At 42.7% G+C, this 24,991-nt stretch overlaps 1 protein-coding gene across 2 annotated transcripts in view; it reads right to left on the bottom strand.

Moving 5' to 3' along the window:
- Positions 1 to 24,991, bottom strand: part of CDC42BPA (CDC42 binding protein kinase alpha) — a 275,648-nt gene that overhangs the window by 165,199 nt on the left and 85,458 nt on the right. For both annotated transcript variants that reach the window (XM_084828634.1, XM_084828633.1), the window contains exons 3-5: positions 16,952 to 17,035; positions 12,091 to 12,186; positions 11,382 to 11,530 (exon numbers count right to left, since the gene is read on the bottom strand). In XM_084828634.1, coding sequence (XP_084684760.1) covers positions 11,382 to 11,530; positions 12,091 to 12,186; positions 16,952 to 17,035 — 329 coding nt within the window. The remainder of the gene's footprint in view (positions 1 to 11,381; positions 11,531 to 12,090; positions 12,187 to 16,951; positions 17,036 to 24,991) is intronic.

Genomic DNA, 24,991 nt, shown 5'->3' with positions numbered 1-24,991 from the left:
AGTACAGCTATTTAAGACTATCATTACTTTGGGCCCCAGGTGGGACAACTATTAATGTGAAACTCTTGAGATCTCCTTACAAACATATATAGTTAATATCTCCTCAAATGCTTCACCTGAAGCAGACAGCTCCTAGGTTGTTCCCATAGAAAAGGACACTGCTGGCAAACAGATGTGTTTTCCTTCTCTTTCTAGTATTACAGCTGGATTTTTTTTTTTTTTTTTTTAAAGAGGGAAATGGGTCACATTTCAATGACTGGTCAAGTAAACTGCTTTTGCAGTTATTAATTTTTGCAAGAAACCTATGCCTTACAAGCATGGTTCGTGTTAACTGCAATCCTAGTGATAAAAACTGTCATTTTGGATATAAATGTATGCAACAGGCAAGTCAATCTCATTGGCAAAGCTGCAAACAATACTAGGAAAGACATAGGAATATGTTATGAAAGATGTATGAGCAAGACAAGAAACATGCCTGCAAACATCTAATTTAACTAACAGCTAATCTAACTCTGGCGTGCTTAACCATTTGAAGATGGAAAGTATTACAGAATGTTATGCACTGGCAGTGCAGCAGTCAAAAGATGGCTCAAGTGGGAAAGTCTCAAACATTTTCAGTCGTAGCTACTGCAGTAACCTTAACAATGTATATACAAATTGAAGGGTGGGCTCCTCCACTCTGCCCTCACCCTCTTTTCAGTTTCACTCTGTTCTGTGCCATGCAGTACTGCCAGTCCCTCATAGACTCCCTTGCGCATAATGCTTGCTGTCTGTTGTGTTATTTGCTCCTAAATACCTCATCCATGCTGATACACCACTGGAAAATACTTGACATACATTTGGTATTCATATCCACCAAGAATCATAGAGGTGAAAGAGAGCTTGGAGGTCATCTAGTCCAAGGGTGGGCAGAAAGTAGATCTTGATCTGCTGGTAGAGTTCTAGACAATATGCAGAAGATTGGCAAGGATGTCTGACTCCTAATAATTTAACAAGAGATTCAACAAAATATACTGAATCTGCTGAAATGATGAAATCTTGGAATAACCAGCAGAGCATTTTTATGTGGAAGGCATCTAGTGGGCCACTGTGAGAAAACCATGCTGGAATAGATGTGATCCAGCACTGCTCTTCTTATGCTCTTATAAAGAATGTATATGCTTGCACAGATATCATAATGCAACTCTCCATCCCTTTCTGTTGGTTCTGTTCCTTTTGAACAAAGTATACCTTCAACTGCTGTATTCCAGTCATGAGTCTCATCCCTCCCAGTCTCAGTGATATCAATCAGATTGTCCTTACCTTCCCATATTAAGATTTCAAGTTCTTCTTATGTCCTCCCCTCTTTCTCCTGCAGCCCCCGTCTCCTATTTAAGCAGTTTCCTCTGTCCACTTGTCACTTTCTCACTCCCAACTACACATCCTGCTCCTTTGACCCTATTCCCACCAAGTGTTCCAATTTACTTCTTTCATTCTTACCCTTCTGCCCCTGCCATTGTTTGGCTTTGCTTCCTTCTTGCTTCCATCCTCCATCTCTTGCTGTGGCTAGTGGCTACAGGACCACTAGAGTTTCATCTGCTCTAAAGTGCTACTGGTAAATTTACCTCCATCACTGTTCCTCCTCTTGCCCAACGTTGACTTCATTGTTTCTTACTTCAACCAAACCTACCTTCACCTCCCATAATGTTCCCAAGTTATTTAAGTCCCAAATGGGCTTAAACCAGATCACCCACTAAGGTTTTATTGCTGGAAAAATCCAAAATACTGTGGTTCATATATTAGAATATGTGTTTCTCAAAGAATCATACCATTTAAAAAAAATTATGAGCAACATAAATAATCTTCAATAAACTTATTCAAGGAGCTTTCACAAAGACTTCAGTAACTATCCAGCTTCCTGACAAAACAAATCAGCTCCTTTATCTTCTGAGAAATAGTTGAATCTCAACACATCATGTCCTATTTAGTTTTTTAAACTATTTGTTTATTGAAAATAAAAACTTTCTTGTAAGAAAAATAATGTGAACACAAAAGTTGTAACAGCTAGTGCAGAGTAAAAAGGAAACAGTCAGTCTGTCACTATAGAGGGAATAGGTCTGGAATTCAATCACACAGTACTAACAAAGAATACTATACCATAAGTATATCTGAGCAGAATGATATAAGTATGATGCAGAACATGGGGCACTTGGATTGCAGTTACTCTGTTTATAAGGCATGCAGAATACAGAGCTCCAGGTTAGCAGAAGCAGCCTAAAAGAACAGGCGTTCAACTTTACAATCATAAACGATAAATTTTCTACTGGGTTTTTTTTCCTTTTTCCATTAACAACCAATAGTTTATTGAACGTTGGGGGGTGGGGGGCTCTCAGCATATTAAGGCAGACAGAGCTCCTCCCACAATCTTGGCAGTCAGAGATTGTCACGCCAATTATAGTTTGACTCATTTTCCCATGCCAAATTGACTTTATGGGGAAATCCAGGTTTAAGAATTGGAAAGAAAATGTTTTTATGGTGGACCTGGACAGACAAAAGGATCTTTACCCAGGTTCAATTACTGGGTGTTGATGATGAGTTTTTGCTATTTTCAACTTTGCAAGATACATTTGGTTTGCCTGCTACAGTGGAATGGTAGTATTTGCAATTGAAACATTTGTTCGTATCTAGATTTGGTCCCGCTGCTTTTACTGCTTCAGAGTCTCCTTCATTACTGGAAATACTTATTGAAGTTGGCCAGATATATTGACCTACGTTTCTGTTTATAGATACTTACCAGTGAACTAATATGATACATGCGGTTTACAGCAGGAATAGAATACGGAATTAGAATGTCTTATTTCGTTTAATCAACAGGCTGCCATTTTGTTGTCTATATCGAATATTTCTGTGGATCTTCAGTTATGCCTTACTCAGCAAAAACTTTTGTTTCAGGTCTATTGGACGCCACAACATCTCTTTAATAAAGACTTGTCAAATTCGGCTAATTGTTGGAGCTGTAATGTAATTTTTGGAGCTGTAATGTAGTCAATGCTTCTCCTATTCATATGTTTTGGAAATGCCCAATAGGAGCTTCCTTTTGAGAGGAAGTTATTATACGAATAAATTTTGTATTGGAAAGCTCTTTAATATTACTGATGTCAATGTTCTCTTCAATTACTTACCTGTTTTTTGGAAGGTGACACATGGTCAGCGTAAATGGATCTTCCGGGCCATTGCAGTTCTTACTGATACTGATACTACGATACTGGAAGGATAAAAGCTCACCACCTATAATGCAACGGACTGAAGACTGAACAATGCTAGCAACATTTGAAAGAGTCGCATGTAGGCGTAACTTGCAAATGGACTTATAGTGGAATATTATATCTGCTTTAATGAAGTTTATGTATAACCTATTTTTTCTCTTTTTCTCTCCTTAGAATATTGTAAAATTTGAAACAGGATTTTAGAATATGTTGTTGTTGTTGCTTTTAAATGGTTTTTTTAAATGTTTTTTGTTTGGTTAAAATTCACAATAAAAATGGATTAAAAAATTATATGGTTCACAAGTTGATTTGGTACAGACATTAAGGGAATGTGTTAATAAGATAGTTGAGATGTCCCCCCAAAATATTCTATGGGGTGGGTATTAGATAGAAATATCCCTCTGTCAACTAAACCACACACAGGTATGAGAGCAGGTCTATTGGATTATATGTGTGATTTGAAACTAATCGACCCTTGGAGGCTTATCCATCCCTCACACAGGGAATATATCTTTTTTTCAGGAGCACATCATAGTTTTTCCAGGCTAGATTATTTTTTGTTGTCTGGCACAATGGCCCCATTAGTAAGGGAGGTAAAAATAAATAGTATCATTATCTCAGATCATGCACCAGTAACGCTGTCACTGCAACTTAAACTTTCCCCTCCCCGCAACCACTCATGGAAGCTAAATACGTTTTTACTCCATAACCCGGTTTTTATACAATAGATGAAGGAGGAAATGGAGGAGTGTTTTAAGATAAATCAGAAATCAGTCTCATCCCAGCTAACTCTCTGGGATACATACAAGGCCTATACTAGGGGCAGAATATTTGACTTTGCATCCTACACTAAAAGGTGTAAACATAAAGAGGTTGAGACTGAGTTGGTAACTGTCACAGATTCATATAGCACATCCCCTTCTTTACTACATAAGATGCAGAGAACCCAATATGAAATTAACAAGCTCTAGGCCTTAAAAGCAATGCAGTAAGTAAGCATTTTTTGAATCAGGAGACAAGGTAGGAAAGCTCCTAACCTACAAAGTGAAGCTAAACACTTCACAGAGGACAATACCAAGTATCAGGTTACCGGATGGTTCTCATACCATGGATCCAGAAAAAATCAATAAAGCATTCTATGGGTATTATCAAAACCTATACCTGAAAGAAGGGGCAAGTACTACAGCAGATCCAGGCTCCCTCCTGAACAACTCTGACCTCCCCACCCTGACTCAGGCCGAATGGGAACTTCTGCAAGCACCAATATCTTTAGAGTAATTTCACCAAGTGATGGGCTTGATACAAACAGGTAAAGCACTGGATGGGTTTCCAGTGGAGTGCTATACAGCCATGGGAGATATACTGATCCCTTGGCTATTGGACACATGCAGAGCCTCCATTGATGAGGGCAGACTATCAGACTTTCAATATGGGGCAGCGATCTCTGTCCTCCCTAAGGGGGACAGGGACCCAACGCTGGTCAATAACTAAAGGCTTATTTCCCTCATTAATGTAGACCTAAAAATCCTAACAGCCATACTGGCAGAGAGGGTGCAGGGCATTATCAGAAGTCTAATACACATTAATCAAAAGGGGTTCATTAGACATAGACAGGGAGCAGATAATATCAAAACCGTTATAGATCTGATTTCCTCTACCCTACCAGACACACCACTAAGTGCCCTAATCGCCATAGACGCCGAGAAGGCCTTTGACTGGGTCTCCTGGACTTCCTCATTAAAGGAAGTCCCAAGGCCTTGGTCACCTTAGTGAATGATATGAGGAGGGCTCTGGATAGGGGCGAATGCTCCTTCCTTGCTCTCTTTGAACTCTCAGTGACTTTTGATACCGTCGACCACCGTATCCTCCTGAATGGCCTGGAGAGGTCAGGCATAGGGGACACCGTATTATGGTGGTTACATTCCTTCCTCTCTGGCAGGTACCAGAGGGTAGTTCTGGGGGAGGAGACTTCAGATCCTTGGCTGTTCACTTGTGGGGTGCTACAGGGTTCTATTCTGTCCCTGATGCTATTTAACATCAATGTGAAGCCACTACAGGAGCTTTGGGGTGCAGTGTCACCAATATGCAGATGACATGCAGCTCTACCTCTCATTTAAACCCTCACCAAAGGTGGCTGTGGCTGTAAAAATCTTGTCAAACTGTCTGGACTTGGTGAGTGGCTGGATGGGGAGGAATAAGCTGAAACTGACCCCCGACAAAACTAAAGTACTTTTGGTGGGAGACAAGGGGAGGTTGACCTGGTGTTCAATAGGGTGTGGCTGCCCCTGAAGGACAAAGTGTGAAGCCTGGGGGTCATTTTAGACTCCCAGCTGTCCATGAGGCTCAGGTGTCAGCCACTAGCCAGGTGGCACTGTACCAACTCTATCTGATACGGCGACTGAGTCCCTACCTCCCTAGCCATCTGCTCCCCTCAGTAGTTCATGCCCTGGTCTCCTCTTGCCTAGACTACTGTAATGTGCTCTGTGAGGTTACCCTTGAGGATGGTTCAGAAGTTGCAGCTGGTGCAGAACATGGTGGCCCGCCTGATTAAAGGCAGCCGTCGGCGAGATCACATCACTTCAGTGCTGAAGGAGTTGCGCTGGTTACCAGTTCTTTTCCCGACCAAATTCAAGGTGTTGGTATTGACCTTTAAAAACCTATATGGTTCCAGCTTGGTTCTGAACCTATATGGTTCTATATGGTTCTATCTTAAGGAGCGCCTCCGGCAACACCAGGGATGGCGTTCAATGAGATCAGCCTTGGAAGGCCTTCTGTCTGTCCCATCAGCCAGGACAGCTAGGCTGATGAGGACTAGGGAGAGGGCCCTTTCTGTCGTGGCCCCCACTTTGTAAAATTCCTTCCCTAGTGACCTCTGCCATGCCCCCTCTTTGATGAGCTTCCACCGGGCTTTGAAAACATGGCTGTTCAGGCAGGCATTTGGGGTGGGTTAGGGTGTTTTTAGAGCAATGTTGTTTTGTTCAGTTGATTGTTGTATTTTGTTTTGTTATTTGTACTGTACGCCACCTAGAGTGGCCAGGTAGCCGGCCAGGTGGGCAGCTAATAAATCAAACAAACAAACAAACAAATATGGTGGACGTTACTGGTAAACAGGAGTCAACAGGATCTTCTTTAGGGAAGTTGATGTTCTACCATGTAAACTTGTTTCTAGGGTCTCCAGATACTATTAACATAGTAAGCTTTCTCCCTCTTCCTGCATTTTACATCTCCATTGGTGATGTAACACAAATTGTCAGGCAAATGTGAGTGTGGATTCAAAGCAGTATTCTAATATCTTTATGCAAGTAAGAAATACATTCTCAGCTTCAAAGGCAACCTTTCTGAAGCTTCTGAACTTACAGTTGTAATCATGCAGTACTTTCTGTTTTATTTGCAGACACACTAGTTTACTCTGTGTCCATGATCATGGTACAAATGTTTATAAATTAGCTTCCAGCATAATATACAGACCATTCAGAAGATTCTTGAGAGTCTCACCTTTCATTTTATCAAATGACGGCCCAGGGTCTTACAGCTGCAAGTTGCAAGAAACGATTTCTTTGTTTTTTACAACAGCATCAAAAACCTAGACTGTCTAAAAAGTTTTCTTCCTTTGAGATTTGGGGAGGGGGGGAATTTGGACAAGGGCTTAACAAGAATGTCAGCTGAGCCCTTATCTGTAACACAGTCATAGCTTGCTTTCAAAAACTAGGTGAGGCCACATCGACACTCATAAAACCTTTTCTGTTTCTGCAGCTAGCCCCACCTTTGGTATACATGGGGTACTTCTCTCATTTTACAACAAAGTCTGAGTTATCATTGGGCCAGGTTGGTGTACTCTCAGCTGTATGCCGCCTAGAGTGGCCAGGTAATAAATCTAATAAATAAAATAAAATAAAAATTAGAAGCCTTTCAATTGCCCCCTGAGTTGATAAATTGGAGTAATATTCTATATCGCTTACCCACCTTGAAAGTGTTAAACAATGGCTTGATTTCTAAACCTTTACCCATAGAAATAGGGATGTGCCAGGGCTGCCCACTGTCCCCTTTACTCTTTAATTTGTTGTTAGAACCATTGGCCTGGTTATGCCCCTAAGAACCCCACACAGCAAGATGGTTTATTCAGAATGTGGATTTAAACTTAGTGAAGAATCTTTCAAGTATTTAGGTCTCTCCATCCCTAAACTATTAGATATATTAATCCCATATAATTTAGATCCCTAACAGATCACATACAATGGGACACTGAATGGTGGAAAGGACTCGGATTAAGTTTGTGGGCCAAAGTGAATACCATTAAAATGAATATCCTCCTCAAGCTGATTCATGTGCTACGGGAAATCCTCTTTAAATTATCTAAAACTTATTTTAATCTTGAGGATAAATGCTTTAGAAAGTTCTTATGGGAAGGAAAAAAGGCCAGGTTCTCTATTGCAAAAATGAGACTCTTGGTGCAGGACGGAGGCTTCGGTCTGCCAGACCCAGGCAGCTACCACACTGCCCATATTTTAACATAGGCATTGCGCTGGTCTGAACCAAAAGGACTGGAAACCTCTGTCTGGGTGGTTGTGGAGGGGCAAGCTTTGGAACCCATGCCTTCACTACAGGAATTGGGCTGTTCTGTGTGCGTCCTGGTCATCACCAACTCCACACCATCACAGAGGCAAGGAAGGTTTGGGCTCAACTGGGACTGACACTGAAATCTGATCCTCACTCTCATGCAGGCTTCACACTATGGAACAATCCCAACATAGTTATAGGGGGTAGACAAATATGATGGAGACACTCACTTACAGCGTGCATTTTTTCATTAAACCAGCTATAGATGAGCACCAAAATTTTGTAAATTTTGAGAATCTACTGATGATGGCTCCCTTCCCACCCATACCTAGCTGGCAGCTACTACAACTGCAACATGCTCTCAGAGCTAAATTTGGTCCTGCTGCCTTCTCAGCATTGGAATTCCCGTCACCATGGACAGTCCTCCAGTCAGCATTCTCCCTTCGTAAGCAAATACAAGTGGTATTTACCCAATTAAAAAAAACTCCAGAGGTTTAATCTTTCTCATATTAGGGAAGAGGGGAACACCAAACTTGGCCAAGAGTGCCAACGTTCAGACTCAGTTTGGCAGGCCCTAAGAGCACAAATTAAAAAAACCACCCTAGATCTGAAATTAAGAATAATCCAGCAAAAAATTATTCTAAGAGCCTACTGGACAAATGAACGACTGTACCAGAAGAATGTAAGTGACTCTCTCCTTTGTTGGAAATGTCAAAAAGGGAAAGGGACTCTAATGCACACACTCTGGAGTTGTCCAGTGCTGGAACTTTTCTGGAGGAATGTGATTGAAAGGATCAAATTCACTCTTCCATTAGATTTTGACATACTAAGCCATACAGTGGCGTTAAGACTTAGGCCATCAGTATGGAAGAGAGACACACCACTAATGACTCTAGTGGCTAAAAGATGGGTGCTCCAGGCGTAGAAGGTGAAACAACCACCCAGGATTGAAGCATGGTGTGAGGCCATGTAATCTTTGGCCTCCCATGATTTAACACTGTTTAAACATCTGTTGAAAGAGGACAGAGGCCTCCTGACTTGGCAGCCATATGTGGAACTGTTTGATTAACCACTCTTATTAAATTATTTTCCCCCTTTGCTTTCCTTTAAATATTATTTTGTCTGTCTGGTTTTGTTTTTGTTTTTCCTGAGTTGGTCCTGAAGTGGGATCACTCAGGTGGTGAGGGTTATTGAAGGGTAGGGGAGAGAGAGGGTCAGTAGGGAAAAAGGTTTGTAAGAAAAAGAAACAGAAATTCATGCAACAATGTCCAGGATTAGGGAATGTTTATTCATGTTTAATCAGTACAGAGACACGGACTAGCAGTCACTGTTGATTTCTTGATATATTGTTCTTTTGTGATATGAAACTAAAAACTAATAAAGAATTATTAAGAAAAACTTTACAGTCATAAGATCACTGTTTATTATATTCACAAATCAATGCTCTTGGTGACTATGGTCAGCAACAGTGTCAATGAAGTATAAATAACACGTAAAAGTATCTCAGAGTTGTGCACTTTTAGCTTTTCAGTCTTGTAAGAGAAAGAGGATTCTCTCATAAAGATCAAGGCTCTGTAACAGATCTTGTGTCTTGCCTCTCCAGACCAATTTTCCCCCTGCAGGTTACAATCACCACACTAAATCAGGTCACCAATATTACCTCCTTGAAAAGGATGTTATTTTTATTATGTTAAATTTGGTTTCAGCAAACAAAACCAGAACTTAGTTCTGAGCTTGTCTACAGTCACATGCCTTCAACTTATACGTCAGCTGTTTTATAAGCAAACACTGAAAATCATTTCTAATTATAAGGCAGCACACTTAAACACATGGTGCAGAGGCCAAAACTAAGAGTACAAATACACTAGAATATTATTAGGGTACTGAAACATCAAAAATGGAAAAAACTGGAATATTTAGAACCTCATATACAGCTCACAAACACTGCCGATCCACTTGTTTAAAAAGTAGGCACAGTCTAATTCAGTGACACCACTAACCTCTCTACATATATTAGTCTTACAGTCCAACTACACTCAATGGGACATACTCCCAGGTATCTATATAAGATTGTAGCCTTATATTGGAAACGTTCATAAATCCTACGCTTCGCTGGACTGCTGCCAACAGGGCGGGAGGAGTGATGGAGGCAATTTTGACTCCCATTCCCCCTCCAAATTCCCCTCCCCCGCCCAGCTAGATAGGCCTCTGAGCCCATCTAGCTAACTTACTGGCAGTGGGTGGGGATGGGTGATGGAGAAGACATAGGATTCTGTGGATCTTGGCCTCTCCTATCCCCACCCCATTGGAATGCCCCCCTTTTGGCCTCTGTGAGGACATCTGAGGTTACTATTGTGACCTCAGAAAGCAGCCACAGTTCTTTCGGTGGCAGTTTTAAGGGGGTGGGGGAGGGATTGGAACCCAGAGTCCCCCTGCAAGGTTGTAGCAATGTCTTCAGCCTTGGAAGGCAGAATCTAAAATATCCTATGGTCCCTGGGACCATAGGATTGGGCCCTTAATATATATGTTTTGCTACAAATGGCAAACAACGACCTGGGCTACTGGATGCTCTGGCAAAAAGAAAGGCATTCTTACCTAGCAAAGCTGGGCACAGCTTGGTGTGTGTGCTGTGTTTGTGTCCACATGTGCACAGAGATTGGATTGGGAAAGACATACACATTTTTATTACCAGCTCCTGATACGCTTGAGTAGAAACTGAGCTTCCACATTTACCTTCCACATGAATCTTGTGTGAGATAGAATTGTGCCCCTTATTATATTTATTTTTACAGATATGAGTTTCAAAGTAGCAGAACTAAGAAAATGCTGATGATTTTTGGAAATTACTGCCTATATTTAGGCATTATTTAGCATTCATTATGCAAGATGGCAATCTAATTTAAAACTGAACAGTGAGAATAAAGTCATTCATATATAGATAAGCAATCCCTGCTGCTAAGGAAGTCAAGTACAGTATTACATTTCCTATTCAAATAAACTTTGCACAAAAAAGACAAGACCAGCTGCCTAAAGTTTATAAGCTTCTATAATATCTGTGCAAATAAATTTATCCATTATTTTTCTGGACACGAACCAAGCAGTATTTGATATATTCGATGAAGTACACAAAAATCAAATTTCAAACTCTCATTCCAAATGTAAGCCATTTCTGCAATTAATGTATGCTAAAAATGAACCACACCTCTGATAACACATTGTATACAGCACACAAATTATATACAGCTAGTGCCATGATTCCATATGTTACAGGGTAATATTACATGTTGTCTCAACCAAGCCTCTGAAAGATCAAATCAGTGAAGATTTAGACTGATGAAAGTTTAAGTCCCACAAAATTGATTCCTTAAATACTCTCGATAGGCCCACCAGAAATTACAAATAGCAACAAAATATCACCCTTATCAAGCTAATCATAAAGTGCTGTAGTTTTTTTTAACTGTAATTATAGTACTTTCCTAAGTTTTTCCTGGAATTGGAATTTGAGATATGAGCATTACTTACATCAAAATAGCAAAGTCTGGTTCAAAATAAGAAATATATTCCATTGATTATGCTTACCTGTGGACATAATGTAGCTGATGTACAGAATCAATTGCTACCACCATTTCGGCCAAATAAAAGCGAGCCATTTCTTCAGGTAGTCTGTCCTCAAACTTACTGAGCAAGGTAAGCAGATCTCCACCAACATAGTAATCCATAACCAGGTACTAGGAACAAAGAAAATAGAAAGCAGTTTTAATAAATTTAGAAAGTAATGCAAATGGTACAACAGAGGTGGGGTAAACCACAGGACTGCTGCTGAAGTAATGATGTTTCCCTGCATTCTATTCTACAGTAGAACGAGGGCAATAATGCTGGAGCAAGACACTATGGAGCTGTCCTGCTATGAGAAGCATCTCTTTCTGTGGCACTACTGTGTTATGTCCTCCCACCTCTGTCCTTCACATGCCGCAAGGTGTGAGAGTAGAACACAGCAGCATCCCCCATGCCCAATGGCTTGGCCTACTCAAGGCTGGGATGAGGCAAGAAATATAATGGCTTGCTTAAAATCTACTCAAAAGACAGCCAGGTTTTATACATTTAAGGTTAAATGTATAAAAACTCCATTCCAATATGTACCTTGGAATGCTATCACAAAACATTTGCTGTATTTAGATTTTAGAGATCAAACAAGGACTAAGAACTCCAGGAAAGTGCACACAGCTATTCAACATTACAAGTTCAGAAAATGAATGAACTTGAAAGGGTACATTATAGTAACACTCACTAAATAGTTTTCATCCTGGAAGGCATAGTGCAGTGTTGTAATCCATTGGTTATCTCCATTCACTAATACATCCCTCTCTTCTCGAAAACAAGCTGTCTGAAGGGCAGAAAAATTATATTTTAGGTACACTTTAGAACCATATCCAAATATATTTATTATTTATAAAGAAAGAAAGAAAGAAAGAAAGAAAGAAAGAAAGAAAGGTAATAAAGAAATGTAACCAATATATTTATTTAAACGGCAATCCAGAAGTTTGGAAAAATAATAGGATTACGAAGGGATCATCTCTCCTGCAACTCTAGTACAATGAGAGATATGCCCTACCCCATGTTCGGCTTGCCTGACCGCAGGGGGGCGGGGATGAGGAGACGTTGATGTAAGCCCTGCATTGGCTGGGCTTGATGGTGCCACTGGCCAGAGGAGGTGCTTACTGGATGATATTAGCCTGCGGGGCCCCTCCTCCTGGCCTCTTTGAAGTGCAGCTCCTTTTCTCCCTCCATGTATGTGGGTCTTAACTGGTCATTCTTTTGAGGGCTGAGCAAGAATTTTTGGTGCACATTCTGAATGGCTGAATTGTGTGTATAACTTATTTATGGCAGTAATTCCATGAGCTTTAAAGTTGCATTTCTCAAACATCAACCCTCCCCTGCACCATCACCATAGCAAATTGAAACTGAGGAAATTTTTGTAAATAACTTGTGATAACCATATGCGTGTCAGCTGTTGGAAATAATAATTAAAAAAAAAGTTAATAAATTTTGCTGGGCTACTTTTTGGTGAGCCCAATAATGCAATCCTATACATGTTTACTCATCCTAAGTATGCAATCCTAAACACACTTAGGGCACAATTGTATGCTGGCTGTGGAATGCTGGGAGCTGTAGGACTTTCTCTCTAAACACGCATAGGATTGCGACTTTCGTAGGAATGTAGCCGAATTGAACAGTGACTTACTTCCAAGTAGACATGCATGGGACTGTGCTGAAACTAGCTCTTTGGATCCTGACGTACGAGTCTAATTATCTAATATGCTAGACTTGTTCCAGCCAGTTGTTGCAGGCTTCTATTTTTAACCTGGAGCAAAAGCATTATTTTTCCTATAGCAACACTAACTGGCATACACAGTTCTGGAATGTAGTGCAGTATACACGAGGGAATTCAGTTGCATTTTTGCATCCCGCTGTTTATATTTGGATGGAATCTAAATATCTAAACTGCCAATTTTCATTAGCTGGAAAATACATCATGCCTTGGAAGGGCTGTCTTGGAACAAGTTAAAACTTTGTGCATGGGTATGGATCTATATTTTATGTATATGTGTAGAGACTACACACACACACACACACACACACACACTCTCTCTCTCTCTCTCCCTCTCTCTTACATTTAATCTTCTATCACAATACAACAAAAATGCATATCACTACATATATTAAAAAATATTAGCAGCACATTTTGAGGGAATATGTCTTCACAATCATCATTTTTTTTAAATTTTCAAGCATTTTACTCTTCTAAAGTTAGACAAACTGTGATGTATAGAAATAAAGCTAAACACAACTAGTTTTTTTTAAAAAAAGAATGTATCCAATCAGGGTGAGTTTGAAAACTTTTTTTCTATTAAACTAAGGCTATTAATAGTTTTGGAACTATTTTTTCTGGATAGGCTATTTAAGCTACTCTTCCCACAGCTCCTGTTCATTGGAATTCTTGACATGCATTCAACCTTAAGAGAAACTGTAACCATATTTTTCCCCACCTTGAGGAATGAACTCCCTAGAGAGGTTCTCCTGGCACCTACGTTGTACTCTTTCTGGAGTCAGGTGAAGACCTTTTTATTCTCCCTTTTTATATTTTATTTTATTTTAGCATTTTAGCTTCCTAGTCTTTTAGCTTTGGTATTTTAAATCTCTGCATTGCTGCTACGTTTTATTCTGATTGTACTGTTATATTGTGGTTTTAAGCTTTCATATTTTATATTGTTCTATGCTGCGCTTTATGGTTTTAATTTTTGTGGACCGCCCAGAGAGCTTCGGCAATTGGATGGTACAGAGATGAAATAAATAAATAAATAAAACTTTGCTGTCTAATCCTTGGCTATTGCAATAGTGCTATAATCAAGGAAGGGCAATTGCACACTGATAGAATACATGCTTTAACATCCCAGGTTTAATTCCTGGCATCTCATTTTATTTTTCATTTCATTTCTATACCATCCAATAACTAAAGCTCTATTCACAAAACAAAACATAAAACCATGAAATACAATAACATAGTAAAACATAATATAAAAATCTGAAGTTTAACATCTCATGTTAAAGGATTAAAGGCCTCTGCCTGAACCAATGATGAAGCTGCTGCTGGCCACAATAGAAAATACTGGGCAAGACAGCTGCATATGCTCGTGCATTATTGTCACATCATTTAATTATGGAATAAGGGAGCTACTGGAATTAACTGTATGACCATCAGCACCAAAATTCCTTTTTATGTGTAGAGAGCAAAGAATAGATCTCATTAAAGACGGTTTTATAAAGCCCTAATCCCTAATCACTGGAAGCCCTCTCCAGTCCTACTCAGGTTTATATAACTTCAGAAACTGTGTGTGTCTACAACATTCCAGAATGAAGGGGGGATGCTAAAATCCATCAGATTCCATGTTCACATAACAAACCCATGTATGCATGGAATGCACCACGTTAACATATTTTTTCCAAGACCATTACGGCAGTGTATGGGTAATAAATATTATATATGTAAGCATGCACTTAAATCATATTGTTTTAGAATCTGAGGTGATTAATTATTTTTGTTGCTTTGAATTTCTATATTTCTCTAAGCAACATTATGGATGAAACTGAATTTGAAAGGCTCCATCCAGTAAGACCAATGTTTGGGTTTATCTGTCACACAAGGACCCAAATCCAAAGATACTGCAACATATTATAGGTGCATTAGTAACTACACACAAGGATCTGTGCAAGGGGATCCTCCCAATAGATGGCAGTGCAGTCTGATTTGATAGCACCAAAACACTAGGGATGTACGAAACTGACTTACCTTTGCTCCGTCCCTCCGCGCGGAATTCTCAACGGGGGGGAGGCAATCCGGCCCTCCGCCCCGGAATCCTCGATGGCCAGCTCCGCTCCACGGCCAGGCTGCAGAGCAAACGGCCTGGTGCGGACACAAATGGCGGCCGCCGGAGCCGCCGCTATCGCCGTCCTTGCAGCTAGCCATGATAGGCTACGTAAGAATTTACGTAGCCTATCACGGCTAACGTAAAAAAACACACACACACACACACGCAGCATACGCAAATGGTGGTCCACTACGCTATTTGCGTTCCCCTTTTTTTCCCCGCCGTTTTATCTTACGTAAATATTGACGTAAGATAAATCGGCGAAAAATAGGCCACGCAAATGGCGGCCGCCGTAGCCGCCACCATTTGCATGCGCTGTGTGGTTTTTTGTGTTTTTTTTTACATTAGCCGTGATAGGCTACATAAATTCTTACGTAATCTATCCTAGCTGCAAGGATGGCAATGGCGGCGGCTGCAGCCCTGCTGCGGCCGGCCAGGAGACCAGCTGCCGCCGCCAAATCTGCCACCGCCGCCGCATCCACCCCAGGTAAGTGCCGTCCTGGGGGGATTCCGCGGGAGGGCAGGGGGCCGTTCCGCCATGGATTCCAGGGGGCCAGATTCTAAAGAATCCGGCCTCACTGGAATCCGTGGTGGAATTCTCTGCCATCTGTACAAAACACCTTATGGGAATGGAGCGGGGCAAATGTAAATTTCTTACTTTCCCAAATAGGTGATCAGCACTATGAAGAGCCAGAAGCTGTATTCACTAGGGATGTCAGAGAATTCTGCCACGGATCTCAGTGAAGCCAAATGCCAGTGCATTCGCCCCCCTGAAATCCGTGGTGGAACAAAGCCCCCCGTCCCACCACCCTGCGAAAGGCACGCGAAACGGAGCACTTACTTGGTGCTGTTCGCGCTGCTTTGCGAATGGCGGCACGTCTGCAGCCACCATTCGCTTCCCCATCTAGGCCGTGATAGGCTACATAAATACTTACGTAGCCTATCACGGCTAACGCAGGGACACCATTTGCGTCCCTGCAGAGGCCGTGATAGGCTGCGTAAGTATTTACATAGCCTATCATGGCAAAAAAAGGGAACGCAAATGGCGGCCGCCGTAGTCGCCGCCATTTGCGTTCCTGTTTTTTTTGCCATGATAAATATTTACGTAGCCTATCACGGCCAAAAACAGGAATGCAAATGGCGGCCCTGCAGCTGCCACCATTTGCATCCACAGGCTCCAGACGCCTGCGAATGCACCCGGCCGGCGGCTCCGCAGAATTGCTGTGGAGTGGAGCCAGCCAGGTTAGGATTTCGGGGGGAGGTGCTGAGCGCCTCCTCCACACCACAAATCACCCCTGCGAAAAGGTAAGTGACTTTCGTACTTCCCTAGTATTCACACACCCTTTAGGGCACATGGTTCTCAAAACAAGAAGGAATCCATGCCTGGAAGTCTGGTCCTCCATATAAATTGTCCTTGCTGAATCTGGGGAAATGTGTGCATGCCCACTAGCTTCAATGGTTCTCAGCTCCTAAGAACATTTTTAGCTTCTCTTGTTGTCACAATCTTAATAGAATAGAATCTCTATTTTTTAGTTAGAAATTTGAAGAAATATGGAGAGTCCATGTGTGACAGGTCCATGTCCTTAGGTTAGACACTTTTATCACAAGTTATACTGCACTGAGCGATAAATCTGGTTTTGCGTTTATCTTTGCCACATTTCAATAAAGGAAGCAATAGATAAATAATCTTAACAGTAGCTTGAATATACATTTGAGTCTTACCTCAGCTCTTTTCAGCATCTCCCATTTATTTAATATTTTCATGGCAAATACCTTATCCGCATTTTTCAATTTCACTACTGCAACCTGTACAGATAAAATTAGTTTTTAAACAAAAATCTGTGGTACATCAAAAGATTTCCAGCACACTTCTTTTTCATACAGTCTTACTGCAAACAGCAATTGAGTAGCTTCAAAATTTGCTTTATACCTGAAGAAATATAGACCAATGTATTCATGTACATTACAGCAGTAGGTACCCACTGTCACATGAATAGATTTGCTGCCTAAATAGACAAGGGGATTCTTATAGTTACTGAAATTCACTAAAGTAAAATGCAATTGTGATGTGTATGAATATATTTTTTTAAAAAACAGCTCTCTCTCAGAGGGATGAATTAAATAAAAAAGTAATGCAGCAACACCATGCACACCTACTTGGGAGTAGGTGTGCAGTGGAACTTTTCTCAACACAAACATACATAGGTTTCGGCTGCACATCTTCAGTTTAGTAAATCTCTGTGTCAGCACAGAAACACAGTAATTACTCATTTGCTTAGGCATGCCTAACTCCGCATAGGATTGGGTAGTTTGCCTATAAAAACCAAACCTCATCTTTCTGATCCGTAGCTTAAAACGCGCAGTGAAGGAGGAATAAGAAACAGAAGCAAATTAAGAATGCCTACTGCATATCATTCATTTTGAAATGGAATGCCAAGCTATTTTCTCATTGCACCTTGGGATTGTGGTTCAGTAGCTCCATGTATAATATGTAACCATATGGTGGGCTTTACATTATGTCCAGTCTATGCAACAGCCTGATGGCTTTTTTACAGATCAGATGGTATATAAATGCCAATAATAAAATAAATAAATAACAACAGCTACAGCTGTGTGCTATGATTAGTCTTTATATTCAGCTCTTGTCCTGTTTCTTAAAACAAGCAGCTAACAGGGAGCAGAGTGAGGAAGTGGGGAAAGCGTTAATATTTCTACCTAACCCAGAATAGCGCTGTCTATGAAACGCAAATGAAATGGAATCTCTTGTTGCATCCTACATTGCTGGTCAATCAACACCCCACCCAGCCATGTGCATGGCTGTAGAGTTACAGTATCTTTCTGTGTCTCTGACAAATCAGCTATCCAAAGGATTTCACCTCATTTGAATATTTATGCCCTTTTTTCAGCAAGAAAATTAATAGGATTGTCTTTTAAATACACTCAGCTATCACCAATTTGCTTCACTCTTGCCCAGCTATAATTCATCAGATGGTGCTAGTGACAGTAAGATGCTGCAACCCAAGCACACACACATATCATTCCCTCTCATTGTAAGAACACATGAACTGACCCACCCTGCAGGTACTGAATACATACATCTTTGTATCCTTGAAAGCAAATTTTCTCTTGTAATTGTGCCTTGCCTTTAACTAAAGGAACCTTTCTCTTAGATCAGAGCTAGGGAACCTGTGGCCCTCCAGATGATGTTGGACTACAAGTCCCACCCTCCCTGACCACTGGCCATGCTGGATGGAGAGCCACAGGCTCCCCACCTTTGGCTTAGTTAAAATCCAACTTAACACTACTAGGTGCATTATGGAAGAAGGAGAATGACTACATGGGACAAGGCGGAATCTGACTCACTGAAACAAATGTGCATTAAATTGAGGAAGGAGGACACTTCCCTGTTCTGCTGTTGTTCTCCCCACAACCCCCACCCTCTAGTCATCTGATATGTTGGGCGATCTCTTTTCCCCTGTGAGCTGCCCACCAACTTCTGAGATATTTGTCCCACTGTGTACAATCAAGAAACCAACATTTGTAGTGCTAACTCCAGTTCTCCAGACCAATAGGAAACTATATGATTTACATTTTGGACTAGTTCCTGCCTGCTTTCCTCTAACAAAACCACTCCTTTTCCCATTTTTTGGACGAATGGATATTGTATTTTAATCATGTGAGACAGGTAGACCACAGTATTGTTTTGTAAATTAGGGCACAATCCTATTCAGATAGGCGGCTGCCTCCGAACTCGGAGGTTGCTGCCTATCCAATGCAGGGCAGGAGAAACATGGAGGGGATCGTTCCCTCCGCGCTTCTCCTGCCCTGCATTTTCAGCTAGACAGCCCTCCCGACCCCAGAATGCCTCCCAGAATGCCCCTTTCCGGTCGCTCTCCGTACTCCTCTTGCGAGTGTGGAGGATGGGGCTGTTCCGCGCTGCCTTGGAGGCAGCGCAGACGTGGAGGTCAGTTCTCCAGGAACTGACCTCAGAGCACAGGCTCCAAGGTTGGTTCCCGGACACAAGATATCCTATGGCCGTCTAGCCACTGTCTAGCAGCCATAGGATTGCTCCCTCCAACATCCATTTCAACAATTCACAAAAGTTTTAAGTGAAAGTGACAAATACTTTGTTTGCATGGTCCCACCAAAGCAAATAACACAGAAACTGCACGTGTGCAGACTGTTCTGGACAGTTTGAGAGCTCTGGGAGAAAAGGGCTTCCAATTAATAAAACAACTGAGCACAAGAAGCAGTATACATGCATGCTGTCAATCAAGGAATTAGGGGATTTTGTACCATCACAACCAATATTCCACCTCTCTCCTCCACAGTATCATAAACTAGCAACTCCATTATTCCAAGACAATTCCTATTGTACAGAGTAGTAGAAACACACACACACACACACACGCAAATAAAGTTAAACATATTTAATCTGGCACTCCCATCCAGAAAGAACTTTGACTTCCTCCCAAATTTCCTGGAAGTTTTCCTGTTAACTTCTTTGCCCTAGGTGGTACATCCCTTTTCCAGGGATTAGTTTTACCCCTGATTTTAGTTCAGCCTATTTTATGTTTTAGTTCAGAAGATTCCATGAAAGAAAGAGGACAGCTCAGAGGGAGCAGTTTATGCAATACTAAGACCCGATATGCCAATTGTGATTGATTGAGGTGGCAAAATGAACTGTACCATGTCAAACTTGAAATGCAGGATGGTCTTTTTTTTTTTTTTAATGCTGTCTCATGTAAAAAGCTCTCTGCATGTAACCAAACTAGCACATTTGAGAGAGAGTGACACTCCCCCCCCACACTATGTTACTACATGAAAGAAGCTCTTCACATGGAGGAATGTTTTAAAAAATGACCTCTTCCCATCTGCACTCTGAAGTGATATACAGAAGCAGTATGTCTAAAGTTATCTCATTCTGCAAAATGTATAGTTTTGTATATGGGAAAGAGCAGCATACACCACATGTCTTCAAACTCAACAGGTATTTATTTTAACTTACAAAAACGTAAGAGAAACTTCCTTTGATTTGTAAGATTTGGAGCATGAACAACTTAACTGAAGAACTGTCCCTGGTAACAGTCATAGAGGCCCAGGATTTCCTGGCCTCTCAGGAGGATATGCAGGCCCAACTGCTCCTACTGGCAGCCTAAAAATGAAAACATTTTCATTTCATGTTCCCTTCTAGTCCTCACACATGGCCTACTAAACCTGAGGCCTTCTGGGCTTGCCTCTTAAAGAGGAAGTACACAACGGCAGACTGACTCCAAAGGCACTCCTGAGTAACCCCTGCATCCCAGCTCCTTCTTGTGATATGAAGGCAACATCAGAAGCACTAGGCCATGTCACTGTTCCCCATGCCAACAGTGTCCCCGTTTCTAGGAGGAGCCACACGACTAGCTCCATCTCCTCCCATATGGCCAGAAGCTTCTAACACAACCATCACAGTGTGGAAAGGAACCACACTGTAGCAGCTCCCATTCTGCTAATGAAACATAAGTTGGGAGGGGCTCCAAGTTAGGATTGTGCTTTTCTTCCCCTCCCACTCCTCTACAAGTTTTCTACTTTAGAGTCTTATCTCATATTGAAGATCTGATGAGTCTTCTTACTTAAGGTTATGGATACTGAATGAAAGTGGTAAAAGCTGTCTTTATCATGTATATAAAAGACAGATTTTATAAGTGGCAGTTCCTTCTCACACTGGATTCTGTGAAATTTGGGGAATATATAAAATAAGAAATCAAGTCTCAAGGTCATGTAAGAGTAACACATTTATTACGGAGACCTGGCTGGCTGAGGCTGCTGCTCCAACTCTTGAGGCCATGTGTCCAGTTGGATTTTCGTATGCACAGCAGCCAAGAGCTGGAGATCGGGGAGGGGGAGTGGCTGTTATCTACAGAGAGTCCTTGGTCTTCACCAGACCCCTTCCCCGGGAGACCAAAGTTGCTGAGTGCATGTAGTGGAGGTTGCGCCCAAAGGGCAGTCTGGGGATTCTGCTCATGTACTGTCCACCCCGCGGCACGACTGACTCCCTGGCCGAGGCACTTGAGGTGGTCTCTGATGTGCGTGTGCAGTACCCTAACTTATTGGTGTTGGAGGACTTCAACGTACATTCAGAGGCTGTCCTCACAGGAGCACATCGGGACTTCATGAATACCATGGCTTCCTGGGAGCTGCACCATATTCCAACTGGGTCCACCCATGTAGCCGGTTATGCGCTAGACCTTGTGTTTGTTTCTGGAGAAGCGGGGAGTGATCTGGAAGTCGGGGGTATATCCACCACCCCCTTGTCATGGCCAGATCACTATCTGGTGACGTTGGATTTCTCGGTTCCACAACCCCTCCGCAGGGGTGGAGGACTCATTAAAATGGTCCACCCCAGGCGTCTTATGGATCCAAATGGATTCCTGAATGCGCTTGGGGATTCTCTGGAGCACGCCAACGGCCACTCGGTTGAGACCCTGGTGGGTGGGTGGAATGCCGCAATCACTGGGGCATTAGATCGGGTGGCTACGAAACGCCCTCTCCCCCTGAACAGGGCTCGGACTGCACCATGGTTCATTCCGCAGTTACGAGCTCTGAAACAGGAGGTGAGCCGGCTAGAGTGCCGGTGGCGGAAGTCTCGCTCCAAAGACGATCAGACACAGGCTAGAGCTCTATCTTCAGCCTATCACGTGGCGGTGAAGGCAGCAAAAAAGGAATATTATGCTGCCTCTATCGCATCTGCAGAGTGCTGTCCCAGGAGGCTGTTCTAAGTGGTCCGGAGCCTGGTCGATCCAGTTGCTCCAGAACCACTGGAGCATCCTAAGGCCTCCTTAGGATCCTGAGGCCTTGGCAAGGCACTTTGCAGATAAAATTGATCAGATTAGGAGTGTTATTCCGTGCGCTGTGGATACAGTTAGTGACCAAGAGGCGGTCTGTGGCAAACCGGTTTTGTGGGATCGGTTCCAGCTTCTTCCTTCTGATGAAGTGGACAAGGTGCTTTCATCTGTAAGGCCGACCACCTGCTTACTTGATCCTTGCCCATCTTGGCTCATTATGAGCTGCAGAGAGAGGCTGGGTGAGGGGATCAGGGTGGTGGTAAACGCCACCCTTGAGGAGGGAGTGATGCCATCAGCCCTCAAGGAGGCAGTGATAAGATTGCTTTTAAAAAAGCCCTCCTTGGATCCCCAAGTTCTGAACAACTTTCACCCAGTCTTGAACCTGTCATTTTTGGGCAAGGTGATTGAGCGGGTGGTGGCGATGCAGTTAAAGGCACACTTGGAAGAAGCCGATTATCTAGATCCATTTCAGTCGGGCTTCAGGCCTGGGCATGGGACAGAAACGGCCTTGCTCGCCTTGGTGGATGATATGAGGAGGGCTCTGGATAGGGGTGAATGCTCCTTCCTTGTTCTCCTTGACCCCTCAAAGGCTTTTGATACTGTTGACCACGGTATCCTCCTGGACCGCCTGGAGGGGTTGGGCATTGGAGACACTGTATTGCGGTGGTTCCGGTCCTTCCTTTCCAGCAGGTACCAGAGGGTAGCACTGGGAGAGGAGGTTTTGGCCACTCACTTGTGGGGTGCCACAGGGTTCCATCCTCTCCCCGATGCTATTTAACATCTATGTGAAGCCACTGGTTGCTATCATTAGGAGGTTTGGGGTGTGGTGTCATCAGTACGCAGATGACATGCAGCTCTACCTCTCGTTCAAATCTTCACCAAGGTTGGCCGTAGAATCCCTGTCCAAATGTCTGGAGACGGTGAGTTGCTGGATGGGGAGGAATAAGCTGAAGCTGAACCCTGACAAGACCGAGGTACTTTTGGTGGGAGACAAGAGGAGGTTGGGGGATGCTGACCTGGTGCTGAATGGGGTACGGCTACCCTTGAAAGACCAGGTCTGCAGCCTGGGGGTCATTTTAGACTCCCAGCTGTCCATGGAGGCTGAGGTGTCAGCTGTGAGCCACACAGCACTGTACCAATTCCATCTGATATGGCGGCTGCGCCCCTTCCTTCCCGACTATCTGCTCCCATCGGTAGTACATGCCCTGGTCTCCTCTCGTTTAGACTACTGTAATGTGCTCTATGTGGGGTTACCCTTGAAGACAGTTTGGCTGCAGCTGGTACAGAACGCAGTGGCTCATCTGATTAAAGGCAGCCGCCGGCGAGATCACATCGCTCCAGTGCTGAAGGAGCTGCACAGGTTACCAGTTGTTTTCCAGGCCAAATTCAAGGTGTTGGTTTTGACCTTAAAACCCTCCAGCAACCCCAGATAGGCCGCTCAACAAGATCAGCCTCGGATGGCCTTCTCTCTGTCCCATCAGCCAGGACAGCTAGGCTGGTGAGGATGAGGGAGAGGGCCTTCTCTGTGGTAGCCCCCACTCTGTGGAACTCCCTCCCTAGGGAACTCTGCCATGCCCCCTCTTTAATGAGCTTCTGCCACGCATTAAAAACGTGGTTGTTCAGGCAGGCATTTCAGGTGGGTTAGGGTAATTCTAGAAATGTGATGTTTTTAATGTTGAATTTTATTGTTCTGAACTGTTTTTATTTTTGTACATCACCCAGAGTGGCTGGGTGACCACCAGATGGGCGATTAATAAATTTAATAATAAATAAATAAATAAATAAGCCCACACCCAATATGGCAATACACTGTAAAGTGTACATTTAAGATGCACATATCAACCATTTCCATACTGCCTTCATTTGCTAAGGAACACAATGACCCATCAAGTTAAAACAAAAAATATAATTTTTGTCTCCATCTGGGTAACACACCAGGAAGCTGTCACAAAGACTGCTATTCAATTTACCCTTTGGGCCACTGACAAAAAGAAAAAAAGAAAAAAAAGGTGAACCTTGCACTCTATCTCTGAACCTCTATTCTGGCTATGAGCCAAATAATTTGGAAGGGGAGGGAACCTACAACAGATGATAGCTTGACAAAAGAAGTGTCATACAAGACTCTTTCATGAACTCAAGCAAATGCTGTAGACATAATATACCTCAACTTCAGCAAAGCTTTCGACAAAGTGCCCCATGATACCCTGATGAGCAAACTAGCTCAAAGTGGGCTAGATGAAACAACGATCCGGTGGATCCACAGCTGGCTACAGAATCGGACTCAAAGAGTGCTTATCAATGGGACCTTCTCAAACTGGGGAGAGGTAACGAGGGGGGTACCGCAGGGCTCTGTCCTGGGCCCAGTGCTCTTCAACATTTTTATTAATGACCTGGAGGAGGAGGTGCAGGGAATGCTGATCAAATTTGCAGATGACACCAAATTGGGCGGGACAGCTAATACTTTGGAAGACAGAAACAGAATTCAAAGTGATCGGGATAGACTGGAGCGCTGGGCAGAAAACAAGAGAATGACATTTAATAGGGATAAATGCCAAGTTCTGCACCTAGGAAAAAGAAACCAAATGCACAGTTACAAGATGGGGGATACGTGGCTCAACAACACTACAAGCGAGAAGGATCGTGGAATTGTTGTCGATCACAAGCTGAATATGAGCCAACAATGTGATGTGGCTGCAAAAAAGGCAAATGCTATTTTGGGGTGCATTAATAGGAGCATAGCTTCCAAATCCCAGGAAGTACTAGTTCCCCTCTACTCAGCACTGGCTAGGCCTCATCTGGAGTACTGTGTCCAGTTCTGGGCACCACACTTTAAGAAGGATGCAGACAAGCTGGAGAGGGTTCAGAGGAGGGTAAGAAAGGTGATCAGGGGACTGGAAACAAAGCCCTATGAAGAGAGACTGAAAGAACTGGGCAT

This window comes from Heloderma suspectum, chromosome 1 (genome assembly GCF_057233095.1).
Source record: "Heloderma suspectum isolate Gila_16-S chromosome 1, 16-S_ref, whole genome shotgun sequence".
Taxonomy (NCBI): Eukaryota; Metazoa; Chordata; class Lepidosauria; order Squamata; family Helodermatidae; genus Heloderma; species Heloderma suspectum.
Note: the sequence above shows the minus strand (reverse complement) of the source record. Positions and strands in the feature narration are given on the sequence as shown.